General features: G+C 42.7%; 1 protein-coding gene across 2 annotated transcripts in view; it reads right to left on the bottom strand.

Annotated features, from left to right (window-relative positions):
- Positions 1-17,617, bottom strand: part of celf3a (cugbp, Elav-like family member 3a) — a 67,377-nt gene that overhangs the window by 42,724 nt on the left and 7,036 nt on the right. For both annotated transcript variants that reach the window (XM_042310252.1, XM_042310253.1), the window contains exons 2-7: positions 11,196-11,325; positions 5,879-6,027; positions 5,642-5,694; positions 5,219-5,345; positions 4,723-4,898; positions 1,661-2,006 (exon numbers count right to left, since the gene is read on the bottom strand). In XM_042310252.1, the coding sequence (XP_042166186.1) occupies positions 1,661-2,006; positions 4,723-4,898; positions 5,219-5,345; positions 5,642-5,694; positions 5,879-6,027; positions 11,196-11,325 (981 nt within the window). The remainder of the gene's footprint in view (positions 1-1,660; positions 2,007-4,722; positions 4,899-5,218; positions 5,346-5,641; positions 5,695-5,878; positions 6,028-11,195; positions 11,326-17,617) is intronic.

Genomic DNA, 17,617 nt, shown 5'->3' with positions numbered 1-17,617 from the left:
CCTCGGGTCCAAGATATCATGGACAGTTTAGGTGGTAATTCCTGGTTCTCCCTCTTAGATCAGGGAAAAGCGTATCACCAGGGGTTCATCTCTGAAGAAAGCAGACCACTGACAGCATTTGTGACCCCATGGGGACTCTGAGTGGATACGTATGCCATTCGGCCTCATGAACACTCCTGCAGCTTTTCAGCGGTGTATGGAGGAGTGTTTGGAAGGGCTCCGAGATAACATCTGCACTCCTTATCTGGACGACACGCTAGTTTTCAGTAAAACATTCGACAGCCATGTGAATGATGTGAGAAAAGTTTTGCAGCGTCTCAGAGAGTATGGCATTAAACTCAAACCAAGTAAGTGTGATCTCTTTAAACCCCAGGTCCGTTATTTGGGCAGAATAGTGTCTGCAGAGGGCAGCCAAGTTGACCCAGCCGATTTTGAAGCAGTAAGAGCATTGAAAGAAATCAGACCAGAGACTGTGGGCCAGCTCAGAAAAATGCTTGGTTTACTCACTTACTACAGACAATACATCAAAGACTTTTCTAGGAGTGCCAGCTGCCTGTATGACCTCCTGAAAGCAGATTCAGAGAAATTACCTGACCACCCACGGAAAACAAAAACAAAGAAAGTAAGTCATGTTGAAGTGAAGAACAGCATCGTACTGAGAGTAGCTGCCATTTTATGTTGATTGTGAATGAACATGTACGTTGTTAATAAGATATTTTGCTGTGTTAGTTGTATAATGGGTTTTCTGTTTTGTAATGTGTTACTTTTGTGAAATGATTGAACTAAACGTTGAATTGAGAATACAACACCGTATCACTCTCGTGATTATTTCTCCCCTGTTTTCAGGGGCGTAACACGTACAGGTATAAATGAGGCACATGAAAGTACTACACTGAACAAAAACATATCCCCAACAAGTGTTGGTTTCATGAGCTGAAAAGATCCCAGAAATTTTCCATATGCACAAAGCTTATTTCTCTCAAATGTTGTGCACAAATGTGTTCACATCCCTGTTAGTGAGCATTTCTCCTTTGCCAAGATAATCCATCCACCTGACAGGTGTGGCATATCAAGAAGCTAATTAAACACCATGATGATTACACAGGTGCACCTTATGCTGGGGACAATAAAAAGGCCCCTAAAATGTGCAGTTTTGTCACAACACAATGCCACAGATGTCTCAAGTTTTGGGGGAGCATGCAATTGGCATGCTGACAGCAGGAATGTCCTTCAGAGCTGTTTCCAGAGCATTTAATGTTGATTACTCTACCATACACCACCCTTAACATCCTTTTAGAGAATTTGGCAGTACGTCCAACCAGCATCAGAACCACGCCAGCCCAAGGAGTATTTCAGTCATTAATAAAGCCCTTTTGTGGGGGAAAAAATGCATTCTGATTGGTTGGGCCTGGCTCCCCAGTGGGTGGGACTATGCCCTCCCAGGCCCATCCAGAGCTGCATCCCTACCCAGTGATTTGGAACCCATAGATTAGGGCCTAAAATATTTATTTAAATTGACTGATTTCCTTCTATGACCTGTAACTCAGTAAAAATCTTTCAAATTGTTGCATGATGCGTTTATATTTTTGTTCAGTATAGATCCTGTCCCTTAACCACCTGCACCCCATCTATGCTCTGCATCGCATGTCATTACCCTCACCTATGATATTGACGTTCTCTGCCTCCTCATCCGAGAGCTCCATGTCCTCCACGTCGCGGTTGTCTGACTCCCCTACGGTGAAGCCCTGCTCGGGGGAGCCACCAGGGGAGGACAGGGGGCTTGGTGCTTCCCCTAAAGTGATGTCCGCCTCGTCATCCATGGCCAGGCCATCCAGGTCGGAGTCTGGGTCAGCTAGGCCATGGAACGGGGACTCTGAGCCATTGGGAGAGGGGGCGTCCATCGAGGGCGAGGGGATGGGCGACTCATCCAGGTCTGGTAAGGTGGCCTTGAGGCTGTCCAGCTTACGCTTGAGGTGGGACACCCGGTTGGCAAACGTCTTGTAGGCCTTGGGAAGTAAAAGAAAAGAAAGCTCGAACACAAAAAAATCTATGCAACTCAAGTCTTACTACCAAAGCCCTCCACTAAAACCAAAGAAAATCTCTTTCAACCTTTCACAACAACAGATACAAGGCATTAAGAACACAATCTCGTACACTTCATGGCGAGGCCCCAAAATGTCCTACCTGGAATCCTGTGTTTAAGACATACGAAAGTGGATGGCGGAAAATGTTTTAGTTTTAAACTCAGACAAACGAGAAATTATAGTTCTAGGTCCCAAGAAACAAAGCGATGTGCTATTTGATCTGATAATTAATCTGAAGTACAGTCACCTCAAATAAAACGGTTTAGGGCCTTGGCATTACTCTGGACCCTGATCTCTTTCGACAAACACTCCCCCCCAACATCATAACACTGCAAAAATCAAAAACTTGTTGTCAAAAAAGCTCATCCATGCTTTTGTCACTTCTATATTAGAGCACTAAATACACTTCAGTTAGTGCTAAATACAGCTGCTAGATTCTTGACTTGTTCCTCTACCCATCTCTCCGATTTGGTCCTGCGGTAAATACCTACACGTATGCCAACAAATACCTACACGTATACAAGACGCAGGCCCTAGAATTTCTAAGCAAACAGCTGGAGGCAGTGCTTTCGCCTATAGAGCTACATTTTTATGGAACTGTCTGCCTATCCATGTGAGAGACGCAGACTCGGTCTCAGCCTTTAAGTCTTTATTGAAGACTCATCTCTTTAGTAGGTCCTACGATTGAGCGTAGTCTGGCCCAGGGGTACGAAGGTGAACGACAAGGCACTGGAGTGACGAAACGCCCTTGCCGTCTCTGCCTGGCCAGCTCCCCTCTCTTCACTGGGATACTCTGCCTCTGACCCTATTATGGAGTCTGAGTCACTGGCTTACTAGTGTTCTTCCATGCCATCCCAGCCCTTTTTGCTATAATCTACTTGAGTGGGTTGAGTCACTGACACAATCTTCCTGTCCGGTTTTGCGCTCCCTTGGGCTGGAGGAGATCTTCGTGGGCTATACTCAGCCTTGACTAAGGGTAGTAAGTTGGTGGTCTGTTGATATCCCTCAAGTGGTGTGGGGGCTGAGCTTTGGCAAAGTGGGTGGGATTATATCCTGCCTGGTTGGCCCTGTCCAGGGGTATAGTCGGAGAGGGCCACAGTGCTTATCTGGTGTCCTGTGTGAGCTTAAACTCTCTCCTGCTCTCTCAACTAGGTCAACTGATGATGACTTTTCAACGCCGATACCGATTATTGGAGGACCAAAAGGCCGATACCGATTAATCGGACGATTTTTATTTATTTATTTGTAATAATGACAATTACAACAATACTTATTTTAACTTAATATAATACACCAATAAAATCAATTTAGCCTAAAGTAAATAATGAAACATGTTCAATTTGGTTTAAATAATGCAAAAACAAAGTGTTGGAGAAGTAAAAGTGCAATATGTGCTATGTAAGAAAGCTAACGTTTCAGTTCCTTGCTCAGAACATGAGAACATATGAAAGCTGGTGGTTCCTTTTAACATGAGTCTTCAATATTCCCAGGTAAGAAGTTTTAGGTTGTAGTTATAGGAATTATAGGACTATACCATTTGTATTTCAAATGCTATTAGATGGTCTTAAAAGGCACTTTAGTATTGCCAGTGTAACAGTATAGCTTCCGTCCCTCTCCTCGCTCCTCCCTGGGCTCGAACAAGGAACACAACGACAACAGCCACACTTGAAGCAGCGTTACCCATGCAGAGCAAGGGGAACAACTACTAGAAGGCTCAGAGCGAATAACGTTTGAAATGCTATTAGCGCGCTTACTAGCTAGCCATTTCACTTCGGTTACACCAGCCTCATCTCAGGAGTTGATAGGCTTGAAGTCATAAACAGCGCAATGCTTGACTCACAGCGAAGAGCTGCTGGCAAAATGCATGAAAGTGCTGTTTGAATGAATGTTTACGCGCCTGCTTCTGCCTACCACCGCTCAGTCAGATACTTAGATACTTGTATGCTCAGTCAGATTATATGCAACGCAGGACACGCCAGATAATATCTAGTAATATCATCAACCATGTGCAGTTAACTAATGATTATGATTATTTTTTTATAAGATAAGTTTAATGCTAGCTAGCAACTTACCTTCGCTTACTGCATTCGCGTCTCCTTGTGGAGTGCAACGAGAGAGAGGCAGGTCGTTATTGCGTTGGACTAGTTAACTATAAGGTTAACTAACAATCGGAAATCGGCCCTAATTAAACGGTTGACCTCTACTCTCAACCTCCCTTTCTCTCCTGAGCTCGCTCCACCGCACCTGCTGTCTCGAACTCTGAATGCTCGGCTATGAAAAGCCAACTGAAATTGACTCTGGAGGTACTGAACTGTTCCCACTCTACAACCACTGATTATTAGTTGACCCTGCTAGTCATCTATGAACATGGGTAAGAACTACCTGGCCTTAATGGCCATGTACTCTTAGAATCTCCACCTGGCACAGCCAGAAGAGGACTTGCCATCGGTCAGAGCCTGGTTCATTTCTTTTACTAGGTTCCAGCCTTTCTCAGGAGTTTTTCCTAGCCACCGTGCTTCTACATCTGCATTGTTGCCGTTTGGAGTTTTAGTTTCTATAAGCACTTTGGGACTTCTAATGACGTAAAAAAAAAAGGGGCTTTATAAATACTTTTGAATGATTTGATTCAGCTACTCACATTGGCGACTATCTTGACCTCCTTATACTGCATCTCGTAGAAAATATCTGCGTTGCCAAGAGCATCCAACAGAGGGGGCCCTCCTTTGATCTGCCGGTCAAGGAAGGCAACAAACTCCTTTAACTTCGCACTGCCATCCTCAAAGTCCTTGGAGTGCCTCTTTCCTCCTGCCTTATCTGAATGGGTGGTTGATTTAGAGAGAGAAATGAAAGAAAAACACACACAACCTTGGTCAGTCTAAAAACTACTGTTATCTCCTCCTAGGCTAGAGTGGCCAGACAGGGGTCAAGGTTTCTTTCAGATCTGTAAGAGATGCCTCATGCCTTTTCCAGTTACTGGGCCAATGCTCATTGACATTTCAGGAAGATGTGGGCCCTGGTCAAAAGTTGTGCATTAAATAGGGATTAGGGTGCAATTTGGGACAAACAGCATCAATGCTCATGGATAACTTTGCAGCAGGTTGTGTGTTAACCTTAAAACCTTTGGCTATTGTTACCTTTCAGTCTCTTGAGGGCCTCAGTGCTGCAAACGTCCACCCTCATGGCTGCCAGCTGTTTCTCCTTCAGTGACACCTCCTCCACAGAGCTGTGGTACTTAGAGAGGTGATCTATGAAAGCCTGGGGCTGCATGACAGGACAGTCAGAGAGTCACACCACAATACATAGCAGTTTTGTGGCTGGCAGTTGTGTGGCCTGATTCCAGTCAGGGTCTATTTCAACTCAACATAGTAGCTTTGGAGTACTAACATTTACTTTAAGTATTTACAGTTCTCATAGTACAGTAGTTAGTTCATTTGGTATGTTTTGGTATCAAGAGGATATGCAGTTGAAATCTTCTGAATACACAATTGGATAAAAAAAAAGAAAACCTCAGAGCAGAAAATATAATCTATCCTGAACAGTGGGTCGTGGACACTTACGACAAATTCAGCTACGATCTTAGATTGAAGAGCAGCCTTAGGGTTGACTGGAGCTGAAATTACATAAGAAATTACTGTGTTAACACAACACACAAGCATTGAACTGCACAACAATAAACATGATGCCAAATTAAATTTGACATGTGCAATTTCAAAAGATACTTTATGATATTCAAAAGAAGCAGTATATCACAATGAACTCCGCTGGTGGTACATGTTTGGCACAGATTTACTCACCTTTAGGTGTCTCCACAGCAGCAGGTGACTCTTCTTTGACAAGACTGGACCTCAGCTCAGCTATAAGCTGCTCTGTGTACACACTCCTCTCCTCCCAGATGGTTAATATCCTGTCCACAGACTTCATCACCTTAGAGTCTCCGACATTACTGCAGGACAGGAGAAGACAGAATAGGTCATCACTGACATTGCACTGATGTGTAAAGTGTCAGTGTAGCCCTGACCAGCATATCAAACCTTTTTTCCTATACACTCAGTGTTCAGTTTATTAGGTAGTAGGTACACCCATCTAGTACCGTGTCGGAACCACCTTTGCCTCCAGAACAGCCCAAATTCTTCGGGCGATTAACTCTACAAGGTGTAGGGAGGAATAGCATTATACAGTTGTGGCAGATCTGACGGTGGTACAGCCATGCTGCAAACAGCCCGTTCCATTCTCATACCAAAGATGCTCTATTGGGATTGGTCAGCAACAATGTTGAGGTATGCTGCGACATACAGTGGGGAGAACAATTATTTGATACATTACATGCTTTGTAAGTAGGAAAATCGGCAGAGGTCTGTAATTTTTATCATAGGTACACTTCAACTGGGTCTTCCAGCATGACAACGACCCGAAACGCACAGCCAGGGCAACTAAGGAGTGGCTCCGTAAGAAGCATCTCAAGGTCCTGGAGTGGCCTAGCCAGTCTCCAGACCTGAACCCAATAGAAAATCTTTGGAGGGAGCTGAAAGTCCATATTGCCCAGCATCAGCCCCAAAACCTGAAGGATCTGGAGAAGGTCTGTCTGGAGGAGTGGGCCAAAATCCCTGCTGCAGTGTGTGAAAACCTGGTCAAGAACTACAGGAAACATATGATCTCTGTAATTGCAAACAAAAGGTTTCTGTACCAAATATTAAGTTCTGCTTTTCTGATGTATCAAATACTTATGTCATGCAATAAAATGCTAATTAATTACTTAAAAATCATAATGTGATTTACTGGATTTTTGTTTTCGATTCTCTCACAGTTGAAGTGTAACCTATGATAAAAATTACAGACCTCTACATACTTTGTAAGTAGGAAAACCCGCAAAATTGGCAATGTATCAAATACTTGTTCTCCCCACTGTATGTGTTATTCAAATTAAAAGCCCAATGAATACGCACCTTTGTGTAATGCTTTAACTCCCACCGCTTGTGGGACATTTATTTTAAAAGACGTGTAGTTATTTATACGCGAGGACAGACAGTGACTGACACACACGTAACAGTTACAAATAGTAGCCATCTAGAAATAGCGCAAAAATGAGTTTCTCCAAAGATTTCAAAGAAAAGGGAAGTAGACAATGAATGTAGGGTGTTCCAGCAAGTGTGGACATCGAAATATTTATTTGAGGTATCAGGGAAAGCTGTGTGCTTAGTGTATGAAGATAGCATCGCTGTCTTGAAAGACTACAACTTGTCCAGACACCTCCAGACAAATCATGCAGAGAAATATAGGATGATGTCTTCTGAAAGGAGGGCAAGTGCATAAAAAGAGTTGCTTTCTCAGTTGCAAAAGCAGCAAGGACTTTTCACAAAACTGCATTCAGCAAACGACGGAATTGCGAGAGCTAGCTATGTACTGCCCCACAAAATTGCCAAACATAGCAAGCCAGTTGCTGAGCACATCGCAGAGAATATGGAACAGTTGAAAGATTTAACCTATTTCTCCTTGGCCCTGGATGAGAGCAGCGATGTACGCGACACGGCGCAGTTGTTGATATTCTTACAAGGCATAACCCCAGACTTTGAAATGACAGAAGAGCTCGCTTTAGTGCAGTCAATAAAGAGCACAACCACAGGGAAATATTTATTGGAAGAGGTTAATAAGTGTGGGGCAAAGCTGGGACTGAGTTTTGAAAAGTTATCCTGTGTGACCACTGATGAGTGCCCAAACTTGACAGGAAAAAACATTGGCCTTTTGAAAAGGATTCAAGATCAAGTAGCTGAGCTGAAGCCAGATCACAAAATTATTTTCCTGCATTGCATTATTCAACAGGAGGTGCTCTGTAAAGGTGTTCTGAAAATGAGCCATGTTGTGGATACAGTCACTAAAGTGGTAAACTTCATAAGAGCAAAATCTTTCAACCACAGGCAGTTTGACTCACTGTCTCTTCCAACAGAGTCGAGTCATGCAGATCTCCCCTACCACAAAAAGGTGAGACGGCTGAGTTTGGCGAAGGTGCTTAAAAGGGTGTGGGACCTGAAGTCGGAGATTGCTGAGTTTTTGCAAATGAACGGAAAGTGGTTCTCCCTCAACTGCAAGATAAAACATGGTTGGCTGATTTTGCTTTCACAGTGGACATCATGGCCCTCATGAATTGAAAACTATAAGAGAAGGACCTTTTTGCACATCAGATGTACAGCCTTGTCAATGCCTTCAAGGGAAGATTACTCCTCCTGACCCGCCAAGTAGAAACCAACAATCTCACCCAACTACTGACACTAGTCTGTTCCCTATCAGACGACCAGCGGGAGAAGTATACATCCCTGCTGCGTGCTTTGAATGGTGAGTTCTTTCGTCATTGAGGATTCCAAAGTGTTGGAAAATGACATGCTGTTGGTTTCCTCTCCCTTTATCCTTTGGATAACACTCCCACTGACCTGCAACTTAAGCTTATCGATCTTCAGTCTGATGCAGTGATTGGAGAACTATTCAAAACAATGTCGCTGACAAGGTTCTATGCATCTCTCGAACAAAACTACCAAAGATTAGAAGTCATGCTCAGAGGATGTTTGTACTGTTTGGGTCAACCCATGTAAGTGAACAGACATTTTCAGTGATGAAATATAACAAGGCACAGATCATCTCTTTACTGACTCTCACCTTTCAGCAATCCTGCGCATAGCGACGTCAAAAACTATACCAGACTTTACTACTCTAGTCAATGCCCATCAGAGACTTCACTCCTCACACTGATTGAGTAGTTTATATGGAATGTTGAGCGCTCTTTGTTTTTGTGCATACCCATTAATAACCTTTTAAAGATAGGGGGCAGCATTTCCACTTTTGGATAAATAGCGTGCACAATTTCAACTTCCTGCTACTCATGCCAGGAATATATTATATGCATATGATTAGTAGGTGTGGATAGAAAACACTCTGAAGTTTCTAAAACTGGTTCAATAAGTTATGTTATAGTCACAGACATGATGTAGCAGGCAAAACCCAGAGGAAAAACGGTTCAGATTTATTTTTTTGCCTCTGACCATTCCCTCAGTTCTCTTTGCCAAGGGATATTTGATAGCGACCATTTTACAGTTCCTACGACTTCCACAGGATGTCACCAGTCTTTGGAATTGGGTTGGAGTTAATCATTGGTGCAACGAAGAAGAGGCACATCCTGGAACAACGTTACACTGTTGAAAGTTACGCAAGAGGGAAAAAGGGGCATGTTTTGTTTACTTGCTCTATTGAATACAGATTGCCCAGTCTACAATTTGATCGATTATTAACATTTAAAAATACCTAAAGTTGTATTACAAAAGTAGTTTGAAATATTTTGGCAAAGTTTATAGGCAACTTTTGAAATGTTTTGTAGTGACGTGTTTTGGCAAGCTCTTTTTTTCCCCCGGAATCAAACCTGCTTTATAAAATGGACATTTTGGGTATACATGGACCGAATTAAATCGGGGAAAAAATGACCAATTGTGATGTTTATGGGACATATTGGAGTGCCAACAAAGAAGCTCGTCAAAGGTAATGCATGTTTTATATTTCAGCATTTTGTGTAGCGCCTGCTATGCTAGTTCTTTTGTTTACAACTGGTTCAGGTGGGTGCATGCTATCAGATAATAGCTTCTCATGCTTTTGCCGAAAAGTATTTTTAAAATCTGACATGTTGGCTGGATTCACAACGAGTGTAGCTTTAATCGAGTATCCTGCATGTGTGATTTAATGAAAGTTTGAGTTTTATAGCGTTTTATTTGAATTTGGCGCTCTGCATTTCCAGAGGCTATTGGCCACTTGAGACGCTAGCGTCTCCCCTATCCATAAGAGATTTTAACAAGAGATCTGTCCGTGGTGCTGAACGCAGTGTACCTTTCCCTTCGTGTAGTTCATTGCATGTATAATAATGAAAACACCTACCAAAAGGAGACCATGGATGTGGTTTATTTCTGTGCATGTTAAAAAAGTAAAATAAGTAGCATATCTGGACTTAATTTACAGTAGATATATCAGTCAAGTCATACACATGTATAATCCTGTAATACGATTCAGGCCAGTGATGGCAAAAATATATTCTAATGTGGTCCTCCATGGAAAATACTTGCCCAGGCCTGCCCTAGACACTGTCAATGCTCGGCTGCCTGCTCTATATAGCAAGCCACGGCCACGTGACTCACGGTCTGAAGGAGCGATTCATTTTCGTGAACGGGGTGGTGTACGTAATAAACTGTGTGTATAGTGCTCGACTTTTGATCAGAGCTAAATGGGCCCTGGTTTAGTAGTGCACTATAAAAAAGGGAATATGAAGCCATTTGAGACACAGTCATTGACTTGTATGGTGGACAAACAAAAACATTGTAGTCATTAGCTCTGACCACGTGGCTTGCGCCGGGCTGAAGTTTCCCATAGGTACAGGATCAGTGTTTTTATTGCAGTCATTTAAAATTATTCGGGGTGTATTCAAGTTACGACTGCCATAGGGAAAACAGGTATTCTGACAAGCAGTCAAGGCACAACAATTCTTGCTGTCGCAGGGGAAACAGCTTTTCATTCCTACTTTATTTCTCAACTCCTAAATATCCTCAAACTGCACTATTTTAAAAACATGGAGTTTATAGCAACAGCTTGGTTAAGCACATTATCGCTCTGCAATTCACTTCGAGTGCATAGGGGAGAGGGGGGCTAAATGTAACACGCCTGTTGTAGTGCAACTTGGGGTAAACCACCACCCTACTCCTAAATCATTTTTGGGGGAGTGACCTAAATTTTGATGAGACAGATTACATTTTTAGAAGAGCAAGAGCAGTAAAGTTTTGGGGGAATTTTATTGGACATGAAGCGCTTTCTGTGAGAAGTACGGGCAAGGGGCGTGTTACCCAGGGTGGCGGTATACCCCAAGTTACCCTTACAGGTAGGCCTACATTAGAACACTGTTTATGCAAGTTTTCTAGAAACAGGACTCCCAAGAGATCTTTTCCCCCTCACTGCTACATTTTGCCCCCTTAGAAAACACATCTATGATCTGCTCCCTCTCCCTCAATACTAACCTTAAACATTAGTGCATCACCGACCCATGATCAGCATCTAGGGGCCACTTCAACTAACACAGTGTGGTTTACTCACTTGACCAGCTGGAAGGCCTCGGGGAGTATGTCGGCGAAGGCAGTACGGTAGACGATGGCATTTCTCCTCTTACAGTTCTGAATGACATCGTTGGCGAGGTAGAACAAATTGAGCCGATGAGAAGCCTCAGCTGCCAGGAGAAAATAGCAGGAAAAGGGGGGGAGAGAAAATAGTTTAATTGTAAACCACACAGTGGTGGGACTGTAAAAATTGTTACAAACAAAATACCATACAATTTCATGTCTAGCCTTTCAGTACCCGACACTGCCACTACTACACCATTAGGCTTATACCGGTAACTGCCAAAATAAAGGCAAAACCAACAACGTCTCTTAATAGGGCAGTGGGCCACCACGAGCCACCAGAACAGCTTCAATGAGCATCGTCATATTTTCTACAAGTGTCTGGAACTCAAGCAGTGTGGCTTGGCAGGGCTCTGGATCGTTGCCTCTCCCAAGTCCGTAGGGGAGTTGCAGCGATGGGACAAGGCTAACTACCAATTGGATATTACGATATTGGGAAAAAAAAAAAAAGGGGGTAAAAGCACAAGAACAAAAAATAAAAAACAAAATGGTCTGGAACTCTATTGGATGGATGCGACACCATTCTTCCATAAGAAATTCCATAATAGGAGTTTCATTGATGGTGGTGGAAAACGCAGTCTCAGGCACCACTCCTCAATCTCCCATAAATGTTCAATTGTGTTGAGATCTGCTGACAGACGGCCATGGTTTACATTGTTTTTATGCTTATCAAACCATTCAGTGACGCCCACATCCACAGGGCACGGGGGATTGTCATCCTGGAAGAGATCACTCCCATCAGTATAGAAATGCTTCACCATAAGTTGAAGATGATCACTCAGAATGGCTGCGTATTTACTGGCGTTTACCTTGCCCTCTTAAGGGGTTGAGCGGACCTAAACCCTGCCAGGACAATGCACCCACCTGATATCAATTTACTTAATATACACATCATATACAGTGCCTTGCGAAAGTATTCGGCCCCCTTGAACTTTGACCTTTTGCCACATTTCAGGCTTCAAACAAAGATATAAAACTATTTTTTTGTGAAGAATCAACAACAAGTGGGACACAATCATGAAGTGGAACGACATTTATTGGATATTTCAAACTTTAACAAATCAAAAACTGAAAAATTGGGCCTGCAAAATTATTCAGCCCCTTTACTTTCAGTGCAGCAAACTCTCTCCAGAAGTTCAGTGAGGATCTCTGAATGATCCAATGTTGACCTAAATGACTAATGATGATAAATACAATCCACCGGTGTGTAATCAAGTCTCCGTATAAACGCACCTGCACTGTGATAGTCTCAGAGGTCCGTTAAAAGCGCAGAGAGCATCATGAAGAACAAGGAACACACCAGGCAGGTCCGAGATACTGTTGTGAAGAAGTTTAAAGCCGGATTTGGATACAAAAAGATTTCCCAAGCTTTAAACATCCCAAAGAGCACTGTGCAAGCGATAATATTGAAATGGAAGGAGTATCAGACCACTGCAAATCTACCAAGACCTGGCCGTCCCTCTAAACTTTCAGCTCATACAAGGAGAAGACTGATCAGAGATGCAGCCAAGAGGCCCATGATCACTCTGGATGAACTGCAGAGATCTACAGCTGAGGTGGGAGACTCTGTCCATAGGACAACAATCAGTCGTATATTGCACAAATCTGGCCTTTATGGAAGAGTGGCAAGAAGAAAGCCATTTCTTAAAGATATCCATAAAAAGTGTTGTTTAAAGTTTGCCACAAGCCACCTGGGAGACACACCAAACATGTGGAAGAAGGTGCTCTGGTCAGATGAAACCAAAATTGAACTTTTTGGCAACACAGCTCATCACCGTGAACACACCATCCCCACTGTCAAACATGGTGGTGGCAGCATCATGGTTTGGGCCTGCTTTTCTTCAGCAGGGACAGGGAAGATGGTTAAAATTGATGGGAAGATGGATGGAGCCAAATACAGGACCATTCTGGAAGAAAACCTGATGGAGTCTGCAAAAGACCTGAGACTGGGACGGAGATTTGTCTTCCAACAAGATAATGATCCAAAACATAAAGCAAAATCTATAATGGACTGGTTCAAAAATAAACATATCCAGGTGTTAGAATGGCCAAGTCAAAGTCCAGACCTGAATCCAATCGAGAATCTGTGGAAAGAACTGAAAACTGCTGTTCACAAATGCTCTCCATCCAACCTCACTGAGCTCGAGCTGTTTTGCAAGGAGGAATGGGAAAAAATTTCAGTCTCTCGATGTGCAAAACTGATAGAGACATACCAAGCGACTTACAGCTGTAATCGCAGCAAAAGGTGGCGCTACAAAGTATTAACTTAAGGGGGCTGAAAAATTTTGCATGCCCAATTCTTCAGTTTTTGATTTGTTAAAAAAGTTTGAAATATCCAATAAATGACGTTCCACTTCATGATTGTGTCCCACTTGTTGTTGATTCTTCACAAAAAAATACAGTTTTATATCTTTATGTTTGAAGCCTGAAATGTGGCAAAAGGTCGCAAAGTTCAAGGGGGCCGAATACTTTCGCATGGCACTGTACTGAAGTCTTTCCTTAATTTTGTCAGTTACCTGTACATTGCCTTCTTGTAACCGAAGGGTAACTTTCCTGTGTTTCGTACCAACTAGGATACTCTTCATCCTGTCCTGCATGGATTGACGCCATGTTTTGGGAGGTTTAACTCAGATGCAGGCCTGAAGCCTTACCTTGCACCGGGTCCAAGATACCCTGGCCTAGGGCGATTGAAAGTGGAACCCCAGTCTAAAAGGCAGTGACAAAGTTTTTCCCAAGGCCAAGTAGGCTCTGGGCAAACACCTCAAAGGGTCATTGGAGCCAGTCCAAAACATAAAAAATGTGAAAAGCATAAAACAGACCTAAATATTTAAAAACGACAAAACGCTTATTTTCCCTGCTTTCCCCTCGTCAAAACTAATCCCAACTTGCCAACAATACATTTAGCAGGTGATGACGGCATCATTGTCACCGATACTGTTATGGTTGGATAACACCAAGACAAAGCATTGCAAATACAGGACAAATCCAAACGGTCTATGATGCCAATGCCACATTTTCACACAAGAACCAAGATTACATTTGTTCAAGGGTCTCATTAGCATTCAAATATTTATTTTCATAAATATATTTAATTTTTATTAGGAGGGGAAAAACTCAGTTAAACTTAAAACGACTGAAACCAAATCTAAAGTATATAGAAAAGGATAAATGGACCTATATACCTATACCCCATAATGATAAGTATTTGTAGAAGCACCTTTCTGGCTTTCTGGGAAAGTCTAAGAGGTTTCCACACCTGGATTGTACAACATTTGCCCATTTTTCTTTTCATGCATACCCATAACATGATGCAGCCACTACTATGCTTGAAAATATGGAGCGGTACTCCGTAATATGTTTGGGGCAAATCTAACACACAACACTATGTATTCAGGCCAGAAAGTGAATTGCTTTCCCACATTCTTTGCAATATTACTTTAGTACCTTGTTGTAAACAGGATGCATGTTTTGGAATATTTATATTCTGTACAGGGTTCCTTTTCACGCTGTCAATTAGGTTAGAACTGTGGAGTAACTACAATGTTGTTGATCCATCCCCAGTTCTCTCCTATTACAGCCATTAAACTCTGTTTCAAAGTCACCATTGGCCTCATGGTGAAATTCCTGAGCGAATTCCTTCCTCTCCGGCAACTGAGTAAGGAAGGACGTCTGTATCTTTGTAATGACTGGGTGTATTGATACACCATCCAAAGTGTAAGTAATAACTTCAACATGCTCAAAAGAATACGCAGTGTCTACTTTTCTATTTTGACCTCACTACCAATAGGTGCCCTTCTATGTAAGCATTAGAAAACCTCGCTCTTCTTTGTGGTTGAATCGGTTTCAAATTCACTGCTCAACTGGAGGGATCTTGTGTAGGGTACAGAGATGAAGTCGTTCAAAAAATCATGTTAAAGTGGAACAGACAGGATTTAAGACAAAATCTTAAAATCTGTTCATATAAACCCACAGAAAGAACAGCACTTTTTTTTTTTTTTTTTTTTTTACACATTATCTGACAAGCGCACACTTGGACATGGTCATTTTCGCATTTTCATAAATTCATAGAACGTTCGGGAATTACGTATAGTCAGGCATTTGTGAAAATTCTATAGCAATATAGTGGGAAAGCAGGCGTGCGTTTGGACAATTAATACACAGCAGTAAATAAAATGTCTGTCCTGTCCAGGACTGTATTCTACCCAGACAGGTGCGCCAATCAGAGCAACAGTTAGGCCTATGCTAAAAAGCCACTTGCCACACAGGGGTGCCATCTTTCACTTTGAACTGTAGGTTTACAGGCAGTAGCAACCCCGCGACTTTAGATCATGAGAACGCATTCTCCCTTGACCTCCATTTGGCATATTTCGCCAAAATTCTAGCCTGTCCTGCTTACAAGCAAAAACTAAAGCAGGAAGCATCAATAAAAAAAGTAGTCAGATGTAGCAGGTGCTAAGCTACAGGACTATTTTGCTAGCACAGACAGGAATATGTTACGGGATTCTCCGATTGCATTGAGGTATACACCACATCAGTCACTGGCTTTATCAATAAGTGACAGTGCACCACAGTGACAGTACATACACTACCAGTCAAACGTTTGGGGTCACTTAGAAATGTCCTTGTTTTTGAAAGAAAAGCAATTTTTTTGTCCATTAAAATAACATGAAATTGATCAGAAATACAGTGTAGACAATGTTAATGTTGTAAATGACTATTGTAGCTGGAAACGGCAGATTTAATGGAATATTGACATTGGCGTACAGAGGCCGACACTCCTGTGTTCTGATGGCACGTTGTGTTAGCTAATCCAAGTATATCATTTTAAAAGGCAAATTGATCCTTTTTCAATTATGTTAACACAGCTGAAAACTGTTGTTCTAATTAAAGAAGCAATAAAAACTGACCTTCAGACCAGTTGAGTATCTGGAGCATCAGCATTTGTGGGTTCGATTACAGGCTCAAAATGGCCAGAAACAGAACTTTATTCGGAAACTCTTCAGTCTGTTCTTGCTCTGAGAAATGAAGGCTATTCCATGCGAGATATTGGCAAGAAACTGAAGATCTCATATAACGCTGTGTACTACTCCCTTCACAGAACAGCGCAAACCGGGATGATAGGCAGAGTTGCAAAGAAAAGGCCATCTCTTAGACTGGCCAATAAAAGATTAACCTGGGCAAAAAAAACAAAAAAAAAGACACTGGACCTCTGCCTAGAAGGCCAGCATCCCAGAGTCACCTCTTCACTGTTGAAGTTGAGACTGGTGTTTTGCAGGTACTATTTAATGACGCTGCCAGTTGATAACTAGTGAGGCATCCGTTTCTCAAACTAGACACTAATGTACTTGTCCTCATGCTCAGGTATGCACCGGGGCCTCCCACACCTCTTTCTATTCTGGTTAGAGCTAGTTTGCGCTGTTCTGTGAAGGGAGTAGATGAGAGCTGATGTGAGTAAGACCTTTAAAGGGTCAATATTCACAAGGCCAGGCGGATTACCAGGATGTCTACTCCAAGCATGCACTGACCAACTGACATTTTCAACCTGATCGAGTTTGTAATAACATGTTTCAAGCATTCAACCATAGTCCCTGTGCCCAAGAATGCGAAGGTAACCTGCCTAAATGACTACCGGCAGCGATAAAGTGCTTTGAAAGGCTGGTCATTGGTTACATCAACAGCCTCATCCTGGAAACCCCTAGACCCACTCCAATTTGCATACCGCTCTAACAGATCCACCAATAATGCCATCTCTATTGCACTCCACACTGCCCTTTCCCACCTGGACAAAAGGAACACCTATGAGATAATGCTATTCATTGACTACAGCTCAACACCATAGTGCCCTCAAAGCTCATCACTTGACTAAGGACCCTGGGACTAAACGCCTCCCTCTACAAATGGATCTTGGACTTCCAGTACGGGCCGCCACCAGGTGGTAAGGTTAGGCAACAACACATCCGCCACCCTGATCCTCAACACGGGGGCCCTCAGGGGTGCATGCTCATTCCCTTTCTGTACTCCGTTCACTCATTACTGCATGGCCAGGCACGACTCCAACACCATCATTAAGTTTGCCATGACTACAACGGTAGGCCTGAACACCAACAACGAGACAGTCTATAGGGAGGTCAGAGACCTGGCAGTGTAGTGCCAGGACAACAACCTCTCCCTCAATATGATCAAGACAAAGGAGATGGTTATGGACAATAGGTAAAAGGAAGACACAGCATGCCTCCATTCTCATCAACGGGGTTGTAGTTGAGCAGGTTCAAGTTCCTTGGTGTCCACATCACCAACAAAGTAACATGGTCCAAGCACACCAAGACAGTCATGAAGAGG

The sequence above is a fragment of the Oncorhynchus tshawytscha genome, linkage group LG31 (assembly GCF_018296145.1).
Source record: "Oncorhynchus tshawytscha isolate Ot180627B linkage group LG31, Otsh_v2.0, whole genome shotgun sequence".
NCBI lineage: Eukaryota > Metazoa > Chordata > Actinopteri > Salmoniformes > Salmonidae > Oncorhynchus > Oncorhynchus tshawytscha.
The sequence above is the reverse complement of the archived record's forward strand: the minus strand, read 5'-3'. Positions and strand labels throughout refer to the sequence as shown.